The following is a 21,440-nucleotide window of genomic DNA, read 5'->3' as shown; positions in this document are numbered from 1 at the left end:
CCCCCGTATGCACTTATTTCTGAAACACAACGTATGTCAACACCAGCATATTTTGTTTAAAATAAACACCTTTATTGCACATACAAGAGGAAGATCAGGAAGATGGGGGCATCATGGGAGTTCACACACTGTTTTGGTTCATTACTAAGTGTGGTGACATCCAGGATTCTAATTGGTGGCAACGTGTCAGCCAGAAACAGCTGAAGTAGCTCCTTCTGAGATTAGTGGTTAACCTCCGAGCTGCTGTGGACAAAGCATTGTGCAAATGGTGTTTTTATGTGTGTGCAAAATCACTTTGCGGGTGTGTGTTTGCAGCAGGGATAGCCGTAATCAAAATTTCTGATAAGACATGTCTGTCATTATTAAATACCATATTCTTATACTAATTTTAGAAATGGGACAACGTACCTTGAGCTGATAAAATATACAGTGTTTTCTTTTGTACATGTTGGTAAGACGAATGTTTTAAGCATACATTTTTATTTCTCTCGTGTAGCTTAATGAACCCACTAGCAGTGTCAGTGTGGCCTATATAGATATGCAAGTGATTATTTACGATATATTGAATGTGAACACGGTGATGTTTGTGGTTGTGCAATAACTTTAAACTGCAGCCAGTCACAGGTAGTGGGTGCTAGGTTACATGAAACTGATGATGTAGGCCTTTCCATATGTTGCACAACAACAGAGCGTTCCTCTGCACAATTTGTGCAATTTAAACTTAAGAAAGACTCCAGACATAATCAGCTAGTTTCAAATTAATTAGTACAGAATGTATCGGGGCCTCATTAGACACGGCTTGACAACTATTGATACAATGTTGAAACATGAATACAGGCCAATAACTGTGGATTGATAACTGGCCTTCCCCTAGCTTTCATTGGTTGACGCGCGCGTGTGTGTGTGTGTGTACTTGCTTGGGTTGCAGAGAGTTTATTTCATGTGTGTTGGTAAATATAAGTATATGCCATTTGTACATTTGTTTTTGTATGCACACGTGTGCGGGAAAATCCTGGAAGCTAGATTGAGCTTACATCAAAACAATTCTGTTTTGAATGGTAATAAAGGAGAGGATCGATCACTCTGGCAGACAACGTTGACAGCATTTTCAATTATCTGACACACCCTGTCAGTTTGTGATCAGCTGCCTATCATATTGTCTCTTAATGTATTCTAAATGTATTCTGCAGTCTTAACACTCTCCAAAACCCAGATATGCATCCAGCGAGCTGTCTCTTTGTCTCCAGAGAGCTCAACGGATTATTTTCCTCTCGTATCCTCTTCAGCTCTTCAGTGGTTGCTACATTCAAATTGTGCCTGTCAAGCCGTCCAAAGACACAGTATACCGATAAGTCGTGAAATGGGTTGGATTTTCAGAATTGTTCCAAATTCCTCTGCTAGCGGCTGTGATTTAGCCACACTTGTTGTGAGGATTCATTCCCAGCTGTAGCGGGAATCCATCTGGGCTTCAACTCGTTCATACATCTGTCCATCTGTCTCGACAGCCACTCAGCCAAGTGACAACAACAATACGTGTGTCTGACGTCCCAAAGTGGCAATGCTCTGTTAGGTAAATTTGATGGGGAAACGGTATCCTCAGAGTCCAAAGTGAATCACAAATTAGCCGCTGAAGTCTGGTTCCCGCGAAGAGAAATTCATGCTGATCTTGTTCTCAATATTCCTCTGAGATATATCAGCAAGGAACATTCAGCTGCTCATTTGGTCCCGTTTTCCATCTTTAGTGCATTTCTTCTTTTGCTACTTGGTTACCTGGGGAGGATGGATTGCTGTGGAAGAAGTGCCATTTACAGGGAAGCACAGGATGCCGCCGCTGATTTAATGACACGTAAACACTCGACTCACCGAAAGGCCCATGAGGAGAGGCCCTGTTTCCAGACGTTGGGGCCAGTGGTCTCCTAAAACACAATCGCCACCCATATGCCATACGGCTGAAAGGAGGTCGTATTTCTAAATCTTACAGCCACCAGAAACACTTCTTGCGGAGTTTCTTGACACGGGCCTTGGTGCTGGTCCGACCGGAGGAGGAACGGGCTGGCGTGGGCTTGGTCAGAGTGGGTGGAGGCACATCATACTCTCCCTCCAAGGCCTCCATAACCCCGTGGAAACGCCCCTCCTGCTGTCGGAAATCATGCTCTACGCTGTAGAGGAAAGAAAGGGAGAGCAGTGATAAGGATAAGGGACAAGTGAGAGTTTTGGGTGGTGTCAAATCAAGTCACATGTGTTGATACTGTTCATTTTTCAGGAGATACAGGCAGAGGATGAACAGAGGGATGTGACTACAGTTGGAAGTTTACTGTGCAGAAAGAGATGAGAAAGAAGGATTGAGAGAGTTTTTGTGACATCAAAATGTAAAGTGTATCTAGGGTGTACTTCCGGGTAAAGCAGCTTTTTATGGAGGAGTGAAATCATGTTGTGTTCCTAAATTCCTGATATGTGCACCTTCCGCACACACATATACTTTCACACAGGCCTCAGCTTATTTCACATCCATAGTATTCTTCTGCGCTTCATGCAGCGATAGATCACACGCTGGTGAGACGAGAGGTGTGGAAGGATAAGGAAATAAAGAGCGGGAAATGGAGGAGAGCAAAGGAAAGGAGAGGAGCATTTGCAAGATGGAGGAGCTAAAGGAAGTGACTCTGGAGTGTTCAAAGCAGACCCTCTTGGCTTTCTCTTTATGCTTCTCATTCCCCTCCCTACTCTCCTCTCATTGGTGCTCTTTTTCTCACCATCTCTCTGAAGTATCCACCGCTCCGGGTCAAAGTCTTTCCTTTCGGTAAGTGTGTTTTTGTGTCGAGTTGGATTATAGGGGCGGAGCTGCATGGGGCATGTGGAGGTAATGAGCCACATGATGAGGCCAGGACAGCAGAGACAACAACCCACCCTCCCCTCCTCTAGGATGCCAATAACCCAACACACATCACACACACATGCTCTACACACACACATATGCGCCCTTGACACCCAACATGTGCATCTTTCACAACGAGCCCATGGCTGAGCGAGGGAGAGAAGAAAACATGCAGGCACTTTTATAAGGAGAAAGGAAATACACTAACTCTCCTTTGGGATATGGAGCGATGCATAAATGAAAGAAAGCCAAGCTTCAACAAATAAAAAAAAAATTTAAACGGCAGAGTAAGCCATCAAAGAGAGAAACAAAAATACAGGGAGGTAAAGGAGGAGAGGATGAGTGCTACCAGAGATGGGAAGAGGAGGAGAGCAGGGATAGAGGGAGTGAAGGAATGAGTGAATAGAGTAGGAAGTTAAAGCTCCGATGGGCATAGAGGAAGGGAGATGGCTGCCATGAATACATGATAAAGGAGATGTACGCCTGTATCACGACACACATGTGCATATACACAAACTATCTATAAGGAAAGATAAAGTGGTGCACCTGGCCAACATCTGCTGAATTTATGTTTGAGAGCGCAATCCATTTTTTCTTTGTTGGGTCTCTCTTCACACGCTTCACTTGGTTTCAACCTCCCCTCTTTCAGTCCTCTCTAACTGTCCATCTCGACCTCTCACTGTTGTTTAATGGGATCGCAGCACAATGGTGAAAGCTGCTGCGCTTAATTCGGTGTGCAAGCTGTCATCGTCCACAACTTTGTGCGTGACTGAGTTATTGTTGCTTCTGTCCTTGTGACAACCTGTTACATGTTTATTTTAGTCTAAGTGAGGGTGAACGTTAGTCATGGAGTTGACAGGGTGAAGGTTTAGGTTGTGCATGTCATCTCTTGCATCTCAGCTGTGTGTATGAGAAGAAGAACTGCAGAACTGGTTATGGCCGGTGTGTGTATATGTGCATACGGATGTCTCTTTGTGTGTTTGTTTTTGAGCTTTTTAAGCTTTGGGAGAAAAACCGAGGAGCTGTCAAAAGTTCCTCTTCTCCTTGTCTCAGCGTTCAGATTAATAAGGACCGACAACGGCAAAACATCTTCATGCAATCAGCCCAGCTTTCGCCACAATTCATTAAGATGGATTGTCAGTCACACAAGTCATTTATCTTCTGCTTGTGTGTCTCTCTTCCCCTCTCCTCCGTCCTCTTTACCCATAATCCTCTGTGGGTTTTGATAAACACGTTCAATCCAAAAAATGGACACTCTGACTTTTGTGTGTTTGTCACAATGATCCACTGAAAATGTTTTCTGCTTAAATAATGTGTTATTATTTTGTAAGAAACATATACTAATATATGACAAGAAATATGATTAAGAAGGACATTTCGCATATCTGTCAGTCATTAATGTCCTTTAACCCTCCTGTTGCCTTCGGGTCAATTTGACCCGATTCAATATTTAACCCTCCTGCCGCCTTCGGGTCAATTTGACCCGATTCAATGTTTAACCCTCCTGTTACCTTTATATTTACTAACATATTTTACCCTTGGGGTCAATATGACCCCAGCTATTAAAATCTCCAGAAAATTATTAGAATTAATATTGTTTTCCAAGTTTAAGTGTGAGGTACTTTATGTTTGTTTGTTGACTACTGAAAGAACACCGACATTAAACATTGAATCGGGTCAAATTGACCCGAAGGCGGCAGGAGGGTTAAATATTGAATCGGGTCAAATTGACCCGAAGGCAACAGGAGGGTTAAATAGCGTGAAGTATATCCATTTCTTTGTTTGACGGTATGCATGAGTGTGTGCATGCATTATGCATAGCTTGCACAGACCTTCCTAATAAAAGCTGATTCCTCTTATTGTTGGATTAATTTGCATGTGTGTATGCATGATTGTATTTGCATGTGTGCAAAACAAACGACGGAAAGTGGAGCATGAAATAAAATCTCTAAATTGGATGAAATTGATGTGAAAAGCAAGCAGCAACACATTTTTTCAGATAAGGGAAGCCTCAGGCCCTTAAAAATATATCTATCTGATCTTAAATATCTTTACTATACATACACATTCAGAGCGTTGATGCTTTTTGGAAGCATTTTTTTCTGTGTCTTGTTGCTTATTCAAAATTCAGTTCCTTCATACTCATGTGAGGGAATATATTTTACCAGAATAATGCTTTTTGTGAGCAATTTCTGTTGTAATGCAAGTTATGGCTTTTTCATCTTTGTTTGTCTGTGCTTGCATATGACTCTGGGGAAGGTTTCTGTTTGTTTATTTTAGTGCTGTGAAAAATAACGCGTTAACTCAGTTAATTCAATTACAGGTTTAACTAGTTTTTTTTTTTTTTACGCATTTAACGCATGCGCAGAATGAGCTTCCAATCCGTCTGTTGTTGGTCGTCGGGACGAAAAAAAGTCACTTGCAAAATGAGCTTCCAATACACCACTTCAATCTGAACTCTGTCCGCTCTCATGCAGACGGTCTGTTCATCGGTAATGATCCTTCCGCAGGTTCACCTACGGAAACCTTGTTACGACTTTTACTTCCTGTAGATCAGGGGTCTCAACACGTCGATCGCGACCTGCCAGTCGATCGCGGCGTAGTGTTGGTAGATCGCATGACATTAAAAAGATTGGCCCGCCCCCTGACATGTTCTCTATAGCACGTCTTTGTTCTTTTATTAAACTAAACGTCTGTTGTTGATCGTATCTCCATAGCAGCATGTCATTTCTGTCTCTTCGCGTTGCGTTAACACTTATCGATCTCCGTCTCGCGCGCCACAGAGCTCCGTGCGCGCGCATCGTGACCGAGTGAGGTTTCAGCTTTGCAGCGGTGTCCCCGCCGTCCCTTTCATCACGGCCCAGTTCATGAAGAAAACCCACACAGTCAGTTTGCCTCAGCAGCTGCTAGAGGAAGACTAGAGGCCTTTAGATTGTATCATGGTGGAGTTAATGGTTGACAAACAAGAGAAAAATGTTCTGTTTAACCCTCCTGTTACCTTTACATTTACTAACATATTTTACCCTCGGGGTCAATTTGACCCCAGCAATTAAAACCTCCAGAAAATTATTAGAATTAATATTGCTTCCCAAGTTTAAGTGTGAGGTACTTTATGTTTGTTTGTTGACTACCTAAATAGCCCTTTAAATAAATAAAGTTGATATTTCTTATATGTTTAACACAGTGAAAAACAGCCTGGGGTCAAATTGACCCCAAAGAACGCAAGTTACGTATGTAACTATGGTTCTATGAATCCTGGATGACCGCCAGAGGCGGTGCTTAGCACTGGATATCTTCCGTCTTGCGCATAGCAGGTCGAGTATTAATAACAACAAAGTCACCCGTGACCTCGGATGACCCGCCCACCGGGTATAAGTTCCGGTGTCATCCCGAGATCAGTTCTACGGAATCTTCTCGCGAACTCACGAGATTCCGAGTGACTAAGAACTCTGGCGGTCATCCAGGATTCATAGAACCATAGTTACATACGTAACTTGCGTTCTATTTCATCCTTCCTGACCGCCAGGCGGTGCTTAGCACTGGATGACTTATACCAACAGAGTCACGAGGAATCCCAAGGAAACTACCTCATATGACTCAAGCAGAGGATTTGGACCACCTGCAATGCATGGAGGGTGTTCCGTTCACTCTGTAGTCTCTGGTGAATGTGCAACGATGCCCCTGAGGCTGTTGCATACATATGCACCTATATTCCCACGGGCATACCTCTTGGGCTCGCCCGTGATGTGGGAACGCCGTTGGTAGAACAACACCCTGCTCTGGATGGCAGAGCACGGACGTTCACCACCTATGCCCAGGCAATGGCCTCCACTATCTAGTGGAACAGGCACTGTTCTGCAGTGGCATAGCCCTTCTTAGATCCACCCTAACTGACTAGTTATGGTGGTCAAGCTGTGCAGGCTGGACAGGCTGGTTGAGACACCAGCGTGCCAGCACCTTTGGGGGAAGCCACTGCTTTTGGCCGCAGTGTGACACCCGAGCCCTCTGAGTTCCCCTCAGACAAGGCTCATTGACCGACAGGGCGTGTAGCTTGCCTACTTGCTCTGCCGCAGTTATGGCAAGGATGAAAGGTCTTTGCCGACAGCAACCACAGCTCTGCCTCTGCCAAGGGAGGCGAGCATAGGGTGTCCAGTACCCCGGGCAAGTCCCCTGGAGAAGCCCTCGGGGGGCTCAGGGATAGTCACTGAGGCCCTCCTTATGAAGAGGGACACCAGCTTGTGGCTGTTCCGCATCATTGTCGGCTTTAGCATGCTGCCCTGAAATGGCAGCTATGTAGTCCCTCAGGATAGAGGCAGACATGCCCTTAACTAGAAGGGATGACGGAGGCGTGAGTACCGTAGGCACGAGGCACCGTACTGGGTCCCTCCGTCCGCTGGTCGGGAAGCGGCTTTGGTCTGCACGTCTCGTAGACGGATGGCACTCCGGCATTTAGAATAGTCCTCTGGACTGATTCTGTTCAGCTGCTTCTGCTCTCCTGCGGCCAAGCCCTTTGTTGGGCACGGCCGGGATCGGGATGGCAGGTCCCACCATCTAGCTGTGCTAGGGGTCCCGCATGTCAGCGAGGCACCGTGGCATCTCACAGCGAAGTCTGTGCAGCCAGGGGAACCAAGTCCTGGCTGGACGCAAGGGGGCCACCAGCAAAATTCGGTGGCCCTGTTGAAAACCCCGAGTAGTTGGCAAGATCAGCGGAAATGTGGGGAACGCCCTGGTTCCGTTCTCCTGGTCGCTACCTCGCCCGACAATTGGTCAGGTGAAGGGTTACCGGAGTAAGAAAAATCAGAAGGGCACGGGAGCTTCGTAGCAGCTCTGCCGCCCTAGGGGCCCCTGGAGGTTCAAGCCAACACGTGGTTGAGGCGATGTCTCGCCCAACAAGTACATATTCCCTCCCAAGTATGGCAGGAACTGTTTGAGCGCTAGGTGCATGGCCTGTGGCTCCAGACCCAAGTGTCGCGAATAGACTGTCCTCTGGAAGTCCTGTACCGCCAGACTGCGCCCCACTTCGAGAGGCGGGAGTCTGCTGTGGCGACCTCCCGGTGGGGCGGACCCCTTCCCTGGGGATACCCTCTGACGGGTATGCTCTCACCCTCTACGGGGATAGAGCCGAGGGCACGCCTGTGGCCCCTGGCGAAGGCTGTTAGGCCCTCCATGCGAAGGGCACCGCGACAGCAGCCCAAGCATTTGCCCCATAGGCAAGGAAAAAAGGGATAAAAGACCACTGCCTGCCCCCTCAGAGAGTACCTACCTGCTTGAGTGACGGGCAGGCCCACTTAGTGGCTGCATCTAGAGCTATACCAATGCAGGTTGTGCTCCGAGAATGGCTCAGAAAACTCTTTATGTTCACGAAGGCCCAACCGGGCAGCGTGAGAAAGAGTGTAAGACAGCTGATGCAGCTGTCAATTTACCCGATAGGCAAGAAGAGAGGATAAAAGACAGCCACCTGCCCCCTCAGAGAGGGGAAGGCTGCAGAGGATGCTGTCCACCTGTCTGAGTGACGGCCAGGCCCGCTTAGTGGCTGCATCTAGAGCTACACCAATAAAGGTTATGCTCTGAGAATGGCTCAGACAGTTGTTTGTTCACGAAGGCCCAACCGGCGGCGTGAGAGAGTGCAAGTAATGCACTGTGTGGCCCTAAATGGGTATGGCGCACATAGCCAGATCGTCCAGGATGGCAGTTTCCTCACGCCCTGGTGATTGCAGGGTGGCAGTAATGCCCTTTTGTAGAAACTCCTGGGGAAGTCCACATGGAAGAAGCCTGGGAATAACGGCTTTGGAAAGCATAACAGAGCAACCGTCTGTGAAGCATTCTAGGAGCCTGACAAAAGGCCTCCCTTAAGTCGACAGACATGAGCCGATCTCCTCTGGAGACCACACGAAGGATGTCTGCTGGGCTCAGCCTGAGAAAATCAAGATGTGGCGCCCCCGAGTCTGCGGGGTGTGGACACGGTCCTGTGAAGACCAGATAACTGCTGCCTGGTCTAACCGGCTTGCACCGTGCGCTGCTGCGCCTGTAGAGCAGGTCCCCTGATTTCACTGGGACAGTAGGGAGGTTGTTCCTACATGCCTCCGACAAGGGCGCCTGCGCCGGCGAAACAGCTGGTCTGAACCCTGGAGAGCATTAGGCGCCCAGGTTCTCGCGACGTAAGTGCACATGCCTGCAGCGAAGCATCACTGAGGCTGTAGTCAAGTATGACATATGAGGGGGAGTTGCCGTGTAGTAAGCACGGTAAAATGGTCACCTGAGAACCGACTGGGCTCGAGGGCAACGGTCATCCGGCCTCGGAGTCCCCTTGGGGAAAAACCGATGGATGCGATAGTCAGCTCAATGGATGGCATGGGACGAAGGCCACATTTGGCCATATCCTGCATGGACGCCGGGGTTCGGTGATCTATCGTAAGATGGTAACCCCTCAGATAGTCTCTGGAGGGGAGACTGAAAAGGTGGCAGGGCCGGGAATGCCCCTGAGGAATGCACTAGCGTGCGTGGGGTTCCGGCTGCTGTATATCCAGCAGTTCCTGTGCCCTGCGAATGACGAACCCGATGGGGCCGTCGACTGCCCCCTACAAGGGGCTACCACTGGGATGTCCTCCCTTGGGAATGGATCAGCCGTGGGTGGATCTGATGCTTCAGTCCTCCCTGCACTAGGGTGGCGACTTATCTGAGCTAGTTCTGCGGTCAGCAGACCTACTCTATAAGCTAGCCTGCCCGATTGCACTGCTAGGGGAGCCCCTGCGGCTCCTAGCCGGCGCTTGCAACTGGTCGGCTGGCCTGGAGCTGACCTGACCTGTCTGTTGGGGTCCTAGCAGGAGCTAGAGCGAGCGCACTCCGCTACTGCAGCGCAGGTCCTGTGGAGCAGGACAGAGACAGCCCGTCTAGTGAGGGGAGAGCGTAACGCTGCCCTCCCTCGTCCGGTAGCTGTAGCTGCTGGGGGTCGCAGCAGTAGCACTCCGCTACTGTGGCCCAGGTCCTGAGGAGCAGGACGGAGACAGCCCGTCCAGCGAGGGTAGAGCGCGGACGCTGGCCTCGCTAGTACAGTAGCTGTAGCAGCTAGGGTCGCAGCAGTAGCACTCCGCTACTGTGGCCCAGGTCCTGTAGGACAGGACGGAGACAGCCCGTCTAGGAGGGTAGAGCGCGGACGCTGGCCTCGCTAGTACGGTAGCTGTAGCAGCTAGGGTCGCAGCAGTAGCACTCCGCTACTGTGGCCCAGGTGCTGAGGAGCAGGACGGAGACAGCCCATCTAGCGAGGGTAGAGCGCGGACGCTGGTCTCGCTAGTACGGTAGCTGTAGCAGCTAGGGTCGCAGCAGTAGCACTCCGCTACTGTGGCCCAGGTCCTGAGGAGCAGGACGGAGACAGCCCGTCCAGCGAGGGTAGAGCGCGGACGCTGGCCTCGCTAGTACGGTAGCTGTAGCAGCTAGGGTCGCAGCAGTAGCACTCCGCTACTGTGGCCCAGGTCCTGTCGAGCAGGACAGAGACAGTCCGTCTAGAGCGAGGACACCTCTTCAATACAGTAGCTGTGATTACTGGTGTCCTATCAGTAAACTTAAGCGAGAGCACTCTGTTACTGTGGAAACAGGTTCTGTGGAGACAGTTTAGAAAGCGGTCTAGAGAACAGCCTCTCTCTTAGAGAGAGGAAGTGAGGACACGCTTGACTAGTACAGTAGCTGTAATTACAAGCATCCCACGAGTAGCCTGGGCGAAAGCCTGTGCTACGGGGGAGCAGGTCCTGTGGAAAACAGTCGTAGTGAAAGGGCAGGTCTCTTCGAGGACCCTCTCCACTAGTATGGCAACTGTACTTACTGGTGCCTCCCAGTAAGCCTGAGCGAGAGCTCTGCGCTACTGTAGACGCTGATCCCGTGAACACGGGTCAGAACCCAGCATGTCTAGTGAGAGTGAGGACACACTTCACTCGTCTGGTAGCTGTCAGCATTAGCGTGGCATTAGTTAGCCTGAGTGGAGACGCTCTGCTAGCTGTAACAGCGGCGATGTCATGGAGGTACATGTGCAGTATGCATCAGTATCGACTTATAGCCTCCTTAGCGTCCCCCCGGTGAGCCTGAGCGGGACGCTCTGCTCACTGGAAGCCGGTAGCAGTGTGGCATCCAGCCGCAACGAGCGGACGCGCTCTCGTTAGCGCTGTAATCGCCCACCAGTAGCCTGAGCGAGAGCGCTCCACTACTTGGGCAGAGGTCCTGTGGAACAGGAGGTAGCTGTCGGATTTAGCGTAGGCTCCGTTAGCCTGAGTGGACACACTCTGCTAGCTATGCACGGCGGCAATGCTACCAAAGTCAACACACACGCTATCTCAATCGCTACAGAGAGCCGGTCGCGCCGGTGTAGCAGCACCGAGCGGACGTGCTCCCGTTAGCACACAGTTAGCAGGAACGAGAGCTCTGCTGCTGTGGGATATGCCGTCATAGGCAACAATTGTATTCGATCACACCCGAATGAAGCAAGGCGGTGAAGGCGCTCTGGTGAAGACCGAAAAGACTGCGTTCTCCGGTCCGCCTCGACGGACCGCCGTGAGAAGCAACGTCCTCCTCCGAGGAGGAGAGCTCGTCGCAGCCTCTGGAGGCGACGGATCGCAACTCCGACCATTTGGTCACAAGGCTCCCGCGACGAGCTGCAGTTAAACTTCAGCCTTAGCTGATGCCTGCTGTAGAAGATGAAAAAGAACTGATCTCGGGATGACACCGGAACTTATACCCGGTGGGCGGGTCATCCGAGGTCACGGGTGACTTTGTTGTTATTAATACTCGACCTGCTATGCGCAAGACGGAAGATATCCAGTGCTAAGCACCGCCTCTGGCGGTCAGGAAGGATGAAATAGAACACCGACAATAAACATTGAATGGGGTCAAATTGACCCGAAAGGTAACAGGAGGGTTACACATTCTGTTTAGGATGAAGATGTATTAATGTTCCATATGGAAGAAAACTGCTAAATAACTGCTGAGTTGCAGCACCATTGTATAGAAGAATGTATAAATGTATATATCCGTCTTTTGTCATAAATCTCTATGTTCTCACAAAATATACCGAGAATATCGGTAATATGTGATTAATCATGATTAATCCACAAAAACCTGTGATTAACCCGATTAAAATTTTTAATCGTTTCACAGCCCTAGTTTATTTGTGTCTTCCCATCTGTGTGCATCTGTATATATATATGGAGGCTATGGTACCAGTCATTTCCCCTTGGAGTTCATTATTACTTGGCCAAGGATCCTGCTGTGTTAATTAAGATCAAGGGGAGGAGAAGATCGGAGGAAGAGGGAGTTTGTGAAGTGTGTGAAGACGGAGAGATTCAACAACTAAGTTATGGAAATTGAAAATACAGAAGGGATGCATGTGGGACTGTTGTGTTAGAGAGAACTGGAGATATATAGGCCTTGCAAAATGTGTCTTCATCCCCTGTGGCCTGCAAGAGTGCTTTATCTCTATTTATGATTGCAAACAAGTAGATTTAGCTTTCAGGATAACTTTGGTCTGATAAGTGCCTACACACAAAACTGGGACTAAAAAGGGCTTTTAATGCCGGATTATTCCAGTTACAGCCAGTTAAGATGTTCCCTTACTGTGTGGGCTCTCCGTGGAGCGACTGTAGATGTGAACGCACACGGTTCCAGCTTGTGTGCATACAGAGCACAGTCCTGGAGGTTGGGTGGGAGGGGGTCACAGGTGTTTATAGATTTGACATTTGACAGATGGAATGAGGCAAGGATGTACAGAGGAAACCAGTTTGATTGAAAGTCAGAGATGGAAGAAAGAGAGAATAAGAGAGGGAAGGGATGAGGTGATTGGAGGATTACACTCCAGTATGGGGTATCAGATTTAGTGGTTGCAGCTCTGTAAAATGCAGATTTAGGAATGCAATTACTTATTTAGGTCACACACCCGAGGCTCGACTGGAAAGGGAAAGACACATCATTTAGGTGCTGAATTAATGTGCTTGTTTGCACAGAAGATTCTTCTATGTGTAAATAACTTTCCTGGAGAGAGCATCCGTGTCTAATCTCTTTCATTATTGATGAGGCGGATCACTCATAGTCTCGCATTTGTCGTATAATAGGGATGGATATATTGTATGAGTAGCACAATTATCAAAGAGTGGGGGGAAAGGGCAAAGACAGCAGGATACCAGGAAGAAAAGATGGTGAAAAACAACAAGTTACCGGAAGATGTGCTGAATAAGTGGGGAAACAAGGAAAAGCTGTGAGAAAAACATTGTGAAATGCAACATGCAAAAGAGGCGAGTTGTCTCTGAGAAGTTTCAGGGCTGTTTATTCCGCTGCAGGAAACACTGAGTTGTCATTGTTGGGTTATGTAATGCGGTCCGCTCATTATCTTGATCAGGTTACCTGTAGATGATGCAGGCTGTCTTTTGGCAGGTCGGGCAGTTGTTAATGTCCTGACCAGTTCTGTATGAGCTGCGACTGCAGAAACAACACATGTAAAACATTCGCACAAACTCGAAGAAGTAGAAGTTTAATTGAACGTACTTGCATTCAGATTGCACCTCCACATCTGATGTAACAAATACCTTCTTTTTTTTTATGACTGACATTGTGTTGCAAGAGAGTTGACATCTTGGAAGAAAAAAAATCTTGACTGAAACGATATTGATAAATATACGGTTTTGGTAACTCCCGCTGACTTATTTAGACCTAACATTGTACGCTGATGATTTTTGTTTGCACTAACAGGCCTGGCTTGTCTTCACTGCAGAGAGTCTCTCTCTCTTGACTGCTGTCAAAGGGGCCCAAGAGCTTGTGATGTTTAGGTCATGCAATGAACACAACTGGACATTTCAGGACCTCCTTAGTCCTGTGGGGGGCCCGTTTGGCATCCCAGGCATGTGAAACTATCCCAAGCACTATGAGCCGTCGTCACATGACACAAATATCATAAGCACAGTGTTCCGTGAAGATTATATTCATATATTTTATTCTCACTATAAAAAAAAATGGTGTGAATAAAAGAATAACATGATAACACGTGCACACCGTGTTGTCAAGGTTGAACAAGACTACAGAGCTGAAGACTTGAAAAGGATCTGACGATCCCACGCTGACTGCTATTTCATTTGAACACTTTATTTTGCCAAGATATGTTGGCTGCCCCTTTACTGAACTGTTCATGCGAGAGAGCAGATTAATGTTGATGAAATAGACATTTAATTACATGGAGGGAGACCCATGTTACTGGCGTATTATTTTTTCTCACCTACCAGTCTTTATCAAAGACACATAGCACAAGAAAAGACATCTCTTTGCTTCGGGAGAGACAATAAAACAAGGAGCTGAGCACAGCAACAACCTCTAAGCTCTGCTGACATTTTTATCACAGCGGTCCACTTAAAGTGCTTTCATTTCTGGCACAGCACCAGATACATGTTACTTGCTGGTTATATTACTTTCTCACTCTAATTGTCTATCTCTCAATTACTCCCTCTTCCTGTCGCTCTCTTTCGTCGGCCTTTTTACACTTTGTGTCACTTTCTTATCATGAGCCATGCGAGAACACACACACTGAAGAAGATACATACTTAAACAGTGACTCACACAGGGCAGGGCAGCATGTACACAAAGCCTTATTTTTGCAACTTGCACAATAATTGCATTTCTCAAAGGTAATATGAGAGGGATTAGTCTGGAGCTAGATTGTGAACCCTAAACAGAAAGAAGCGAGGTAAAAACATGAATACAGTTTAAAAAAGAGAGCTTGTGTTGGTGGTTTTGAGTTAGGATGGGAGAAAGACATCTAATATAAACTACAGGAGAAGAATTACTGACAGTGAAGGTGAAATGGTGAGGAGGAGGAAGAGGAGGCAAAGAATTGAGAGTGACACCAGGGGAGAGTGATGGACAGGTTGTCGGGGCAGAGAGAAGAGGGAAGATGACAACATGGTGGGAGGGGAAATGACCGAGTTAGTTGTTAGAGGCATGATTCACATGTGGAGGTGCAGAAATAAATAAGGAGGAGGGGAAAAAAAGGTATTAATTAACAATGTAGGAAAGATAGGCGTGAAAGCGGAGGCAGAGAAAGGGATGAATCGCTGGTAGCAGGTTGAAGGGCCTCGGGGGAAAGATTGAAATGAAGGTATTTCTAGAGAGGAGAGAAGCGATGTTTGTGGAGCAGGAGAGGAGAAAGTAATATTACAAGAGTTAGCAGAAATAAATAATTGATAAGTGTGCTTTGATGGGCAGCTATGATGTCTTCGAGGGATTGTTACTGTGGGGAGTACATGCCCTTTGCATTGACTACGGGCTGGAAGGTATCATATATATGTATTCCTCATATATATGGATCTCACACACACACACACACACCACAGCAATTATCCACTGGCCTGACATTTAAAATCTAATACACAGACTTTAAAGCCTGTCTGTATGTTTTGCTATAACAAGCCGAACATACTCCCCTCCCTTGACACCCTCTCATCTTCTTCTCACTCGTTCACACTCAAACTGAAGCACCTGCTGTTGCAAAGAATATCCCTGCGTCTTATCCATCTCTTATCACTGTTTTCATCCTTATCTTCATGCCTCCCTCGTTTCACTCTTTCTCTTGGTGCCTAACCCTCTAGGTGTGCCTTTATATATAGAACAACATCCTCCATCTCTTTTTTCTCTCCTCATTCCTGTATCTCCCCCATTAACTTCCCTCTCTCACCCTTCGCTGAGGGCCTTGCTCTTCTCCAGGTCTTGAATGACGTTGAGAAGCACTTTGATCTTCTCCTGATTGGATTGTAGGTTCTCTTCCACGCTGTGCAGCTGCCTCTCCAGCCCGCGCGGTGCGGGTCCAACCAACAGACCCCCTGGAGCCCCATTACATTGTGCTTTTAGATGAGTCTTGCAAGGCAGCGTATGGTCGTCAAATGACTTTCTCTTCTGGTTTGCGTAGTCCTTGAGTTTGATCCGATGTAATGACGTTTGTTTCGGTGTGTTCGGGGTCTCCTGAGTGGTTTTGGTTTGCGCTGCAGGTGTGGCCGGTTTGGAACGAGCGGGTTTCGGAGAGTTTTTGGGTGGCAGAGGTGGGCTGTCTGTCGATTTGGAGTCACTGTGAAGGGAAGGAGCTGGATGTTTAGAAGAGAGACGGACTGATGTGTGTTGGTGTGTGTGTTCGTTCGTGTGCTTGATATCAGCCACGTCACACTTGGGTGTGTCAGTCAAATGTGGCTCTGTCGCTTCTGCAGACGGGGTGTGTGGTCGCTGTGTGTGCGTGGGAGCTGTGCTCCTGTCGGTGTTGTTGTGCGTGTCGGTTGTTTGCGTGGCTGAATCCTTGTAACACATGAAGTCTGCAGAATGAGGCCTCGTCTGCTGCTCTGACTCTGTTGTTTTGTTCCGTGTGTGTGACGTGTGGCTGCAATGGGAGCTGTGTGTTTTTGGTATCGTGTGTGAGAGCGGTGGTGTTTGAGAAGTCTCCACTGATGCCCGCGTGGAGGCGTTTGCCGTGTCTGTGTTTTTGGTGCGATGCTGAGAGTCCGGAGCAGATTCTTTTCTTGACTGGTTGGGTTTCCGTGGTGGATTCGGTAAAGTCTGGCTGGCCGTTATCTGAGTGACAGCCCTCCTGCGACATGCACCTGTGCACGGTGTCATCTGTGATCGCCTCCTCCCACACGTCACACACAGACTGGGCGGGGAAGTCGGCGTCACTCGACAGGGTCGCGGCGGGGTGACGTGCCCGGTCGTACAAACACTCCCGGTCTTTAATACCGAGCGATGGCCCTCCCCTCGCAAAGACTGCACCCTCCTCCTCTCTCTGGCCAGCTCTGTGGCCTCAGTGCAAACCCCTCCCACCGCATCAGAGGCCACCACACTGCCGTTTGTATACCGAGCTGTCCTTTTATCCGTTGTGTCTTTGGGGTTCATAGTTTCGATCCGGCAGTAAACGCCGCTGCCTGACCCCTGGGACCCCATGTCGTCCCGTGTCAGGCTGTTGATCTCGTTCTGAGATCTCTCCTCGGACACCGGCCGACTGTTGCTGTCACTTCTCATAAGTCCCCCTTTCTCCACTGTCGTTGTTTTGCCCGTTGCCATGGTGAGCGGCCGACGTGTGTCGGTTGGTTGGCCGCCGTGTCGTTTGATGGAGGGGATAGTCCGCAGCCCGGGAGATGTTTGCACCCCGACACTGCTCAGCGGCCCCCATCGGCCCCCTGCCAGGGGCACCCCCAGCGCAGGCACTGGATTGGTTGGAACAGCCACCCTCCTGCCCATAATCCTCTGCAGGCTGGCTCAGCCCCCAGACGAGCTGAGCACGGTGGAGGCAAGCAGCGACATTAGCTCTCGTCAGCAGTCCAACAAAACCCCGGAATGCCTCCAGCTTTTGTTTACCTGGCTGAATTAGCGGGTTTGTGAGGCAGCGTGTATGTGAAGGCTGGAGACAGGAATTCAATATCCAATAAGATTTTACACTCTCAATGTCCTTCTATTACTGACCTCCTTACTAGATTAGCTACTACTGATTGGACATCACAGTCGAGGCTTTTCACAGTCTCTAATCAATGGCGTGTAGATGATGAGTTGGATGGAGCCTCTGGGCATTGTGGGTTTGTCCTGGAGGGAGATGAAAAGAGAGAAACAACAGATGGAGAGAAAAGAGGGAGACAGGGAATACATGTTAGAATGGCAAGAACAACAAAAGAAAGAGACTTTAGGCACATAAAGCACCATTTAAAAGATTCAACCTCGACCCAATGCACACAGTGACCAGATCGATAGAACTCGTATTAGAGCAGCAGGTGGGAGGCACAGACGCACAACTCTACATCTCCTCAAGTTGTTTCTCATGAGGGAACAGAAAGAAACTAGTGATATCTGAAGGGTGACAGTTTATATCTCTTTAGTCGCAATGTGTGCACACCCAAAGGATCTGCGTCATTACACCTTATGAATTTAGAACTACAGATGTTGTGGTCTTTTATTACGTGATGACACAGCGTGACGCATTTCAAATGAGGTTATGTTTGCCTCCCACAGCAGTCTGTAAACTGGTGATGCATCATCCCTCAGCATCTCACAATGAAAGCAGTTTGGAAATCTGTCTAATGAGTTTAGCAGAATGATAAACTCTGCAACATGGTGTGTAAGAACCTGTATTTGAATGTCTAGCTCGGTTATGTCAAAGCCTCTTCTGATAATTGGTCAACGCTTTACACATAAGTTTGACTCTTCAATTCAATAGGGAATTGACTCAGAATATGTGCAAGGGCAGCAAATAGTGTGTACTTGTTGCCCTTGCACATTCCTGCTGAGCATTGCCACTTTCATTTCACTGCACACCCTGTGTGTGTATGTGACAAATAAAACATCTTGAATCTTGAATCTTGAATACTTGCATGACAACACTATGATTAGCTAACAAAATTGGGGCAATATATCAGATTTTTCCTCAGGACGAAATTGGGTCATTGTAGAAGCAAACTGGCTCGACACATCAAGGGAAAACACATCAAAATAAGAGAGTAAATGGAAGTTATTCTTTACTGAGAGCAAAACAATGTGATTGCTTTGTGACTTGGAACAGTCTCTGCACAAAATACAAGCATCCATTTCTGACATGTTGTAAATCATGGTCAGAAGTTGCATTTATTTCTATCCACCTCCATTTAAATCAGACGCCTGTCCAATTCGGGGAGCCTATAAACTGAGGATACCTGAATATTTATGATTTCCGAAAGATGTCTATTTAGGCCAAGACATCAGTCGGCAGACTGAATAGATTTTTCTCCGATGTTCACCACATTGTTGTCCTTTCATTGCAGTCATTGTGTGATGTTAAGCCAGCTGAGAGACACACACACATACACACACACACCTACACACACACACACACACACACAGACACGGATGCAGAAAAGGAGAAGAAAAAGGGCTTATTTTATAGCAGCTGGTGCAACATCACAGCACAGCTCCTGGCTGTATGGTCAAGGTTGTAACAGTAGAGTTTATTTTTCAAAAATAAATTAAATATATTCCTGTTTACCTTTTAGTTTAAAAAGTAATGAGATTACTGAGAAAAAAAACAATTAAAGCACTTAAAGATGTATTGTCACAAGCTGACCGTGTGACCTCAAATCATTTTTAAGCCATATGTCACACTGTTTTGAGCCGAAATGAAATGGGCATTTTAGCGGTTTTATTACCTTTTTACCCCCCCAACAGCTCGTGTAATTAGTTTTGTCGGTCCCCTCGGAATTTCCGTTTTCATTTAATGTCATGAATTATTAAAACTGAGTGAATACAGTTCATGATGCTGGTGGGCCTGCCTATGGATAGCCGTATATAATTAAGAACAGTTTCAATTTACAATGTTCTCAGTGTGTATCTCTAGTTTATGAAACTTCCTACACAGCGGCGCACCGTGCTGTGTTGTTCCTGGGACACGGTTGTGCTCAGTGAGAGTTTCACTGGCAGCCAGGAAGCTCTCTACGTAAGGCACCATAGATCACAGGACCTATACTTCAGTGACATACTGCTGCTATTCATTTGAATATCTTGACAGTGTGTTTGGCTCAAGAGAGATGGCATGGGGTCACACATAATGGACAGTCCAGATTGATTGAGTGGTTGCCATGGTAGCTTTGGTTTAAATGGTCCTGGAAATCACTCAGGTCTTGAACCAGAGTTCACTCATCATTCCAGTTGTGTGTATGTGTGTTTGTGCGTGTGAGAAATATATATTTACCGGCTGCAGCCAGTAAGGGACTGAGGTAGGTTGTTTGCAAGAATAAATTGAAATAGAGAGCGCCCGTGTTTTCGTGTGCGATGGGAAGTGTGAGGACTGCAGATGTTTGAGTGTGTTTGTGTGCTGGCGAACAGTTTGTCTTGGGAGGATTGAGACCGAGTCATTTGAAGGTAATTTTGACTCCAGCTCATTTCCATATGTTTGTCTTTCCACCAGCAGCCACAACAGACACCTGTTGCAACACACGCTCCCCTCTCTCTCTCTCTCTCCTGTGTGAGTGCATGTTTGTGTGTGCGCCTACCATCTCCAGTCTCACTCTTCCCCACTGACCTGCAGGCTGTCAGGCAGAAAGTGTCAGCACATGCTCAGAAGTCAGTTTCTCTGATTAACACGCCTGTCTCTCTTCATCATTCTCCCGCTCTCTTGCTCTCTCTGTCGCTCCGTCTACATCTTATTGGTTAGCACTCTTGTCGCCTTCGTCGTTACCTGTGTTTGCTCTCACACCTTTTCCACTCAGCGCCCCTTTTTCCATTTCTGTCATACTGTTGTTGACTCACTGTGTGTTTCTCTCTGCCCTTGGCTCTATATTTAATCTTAAACTCTTGCACACATCACACCTCTGGCTGGGCAGAAGGAGTGGGGAGGAGAATGGGATGGGGCTCTGTTGCCCGGGGGGATGAAGGGGAGGCGACCAAAGAGGAGAACTGGGGAGCGACAGCAGCACCAGGAGGTGCAGAAAGGTGGTGGAGGGATAAGGGGAGAGAATAGATGAAGAAGAAGAAGGATCACAGACGAGATGAAAGTGATGCGTAAGCATGTGTGTGTGAGTGAGAGGAAGAGGCTTATGTGGAAATCCCAAAGTGTTTGGTGAGAGGATAAAGAGAGGAGCACGGCAGAGACGGAAGGGTGCCACGAAGACAAAGAAAGGGAGGAAGATGTGGGAAGACACACACACACACACGCATAGCCTTTAACCCTTGTGTTGCCTTCGGGTCATTTTGACCCGATTCAATATTTAACCCTCGTGTCGCCTTCGGGTCAATTTGACCCGATTCAATGTTTAATGTCGGTGTTCTTTCGGGAGTCAACAAACAAACATAAAGTACCTCACACTTAAACTTGGAAAACAATATTAATTCTAATAATTTTCTGGAGATTTTAATAGCTGGGGTCATATTGACCTCAAGGGTAAAATATGTTAGTAAATATAAAGGTAACAGGAGGGTTAAACATTGAATCGGGTCATATTGACCCGAAGGCGACAGGAGGGTGTAATATTTAATCGGGTCAAATTGACCCGAAGGCAACACAAGGGTTAAACAGGAGGGAGTTTCCTGACGTTGCAGCGTTTTATTGTTTATACATGCAACAAGTTTAATTTACCACAACCAGTGAGTAGATTTGGGCTGTTCAGACTGTGTGTGTGTGTGTGTGTGTGTGTGTGTGTGTGTGTGTGTGTGTGTGTGTGTGTGTGTGTGTGTGTGTGTGTGTGTGTGTGTGTGTGTGTGTGTGTGTGTGTGTGTGTGTGTGTGTGTGTGTGACTGAGTCTCGCTTTACTGCTCTGTAATCGCACTGCTTTTCTCATTCACTGTCTCACGCCCACCCACCACCAGACAAAGTGGAGCTCTTTATTTGCCCTCAGAGACAGGGCACGCACTGCATTGTGGGTAGTGTAGTCAGGTTTTTTCCATCTAGTGTCCGGGCTCAAAGAATTTCTTAGAATTGGATTTCTCTATCCTGGTGAAAAGAATTTAGGAAAATGTTTTGCAACAATGTTGCTTGGCAGAAACCAGATCCTACTCTAAGGGGCACTCGCCAAATCAATGTGAATAAGTGTACAAGAGTTCTTGCAAAACA

General features: G+C 47.5%; 2 protein-coding genes across 2 annotated transcripts in view; one reads left to right on the top strand and one right to left on the bottom strand.

Moving 5' to 3' along the window:
- LOC130210182 (dedicator of cytokinesis protein 2-like) overlaps nucleotides 1–21,440 on the top strand; it is a 109,375-nt gene that overhangs the window by 48,140 nt on the left and 39,795 nt on the right. The gene's annotated exons all lie outside the window — the stretch shown is intronic.
- Nucleotides 73–17,113, bottom strand: LOC130210181 (protein INSYN2B). The gene is made up of 3 exons (XM_056440184.1): nucleotides 15,570–17,113; nucleotides 13,253–13,327; nucleotides 73–2,159 (listed from the first exon to the last, which is right to left on the bottom strand). The coding sequence occupies exons 1-3, from the start codon at nucleotides 17,111–17,113 to the stop codon at nucleotides 1,976–1,978; spliced, it is 1,803 nt and encodes a 600-aa protein (XP_056296159.1). The 3' UTR covers nucleotides 73–1,975.

Source organism: Pseudoliparis swirei, chromosome 19, assembly GCF_029220125.1.
Source record: "Pseudoliparis swirei isolate HS2019 ecotype Mariana Trench chromosome 19, NWPU_hadal_v1, whole genome shotgun sequence".
Classification (NCBI taxonomy): Eukaryota; Metazoa; Chordata; class Actinopteri; order Perciformes; family Liparidae; genus Pseudoliparis; species Pseudoliparis swirei.
Note: the sequence above shows the minus strand (reverse complement) of the source record. Positions and strands in the feature narration are given on the sequence as shown.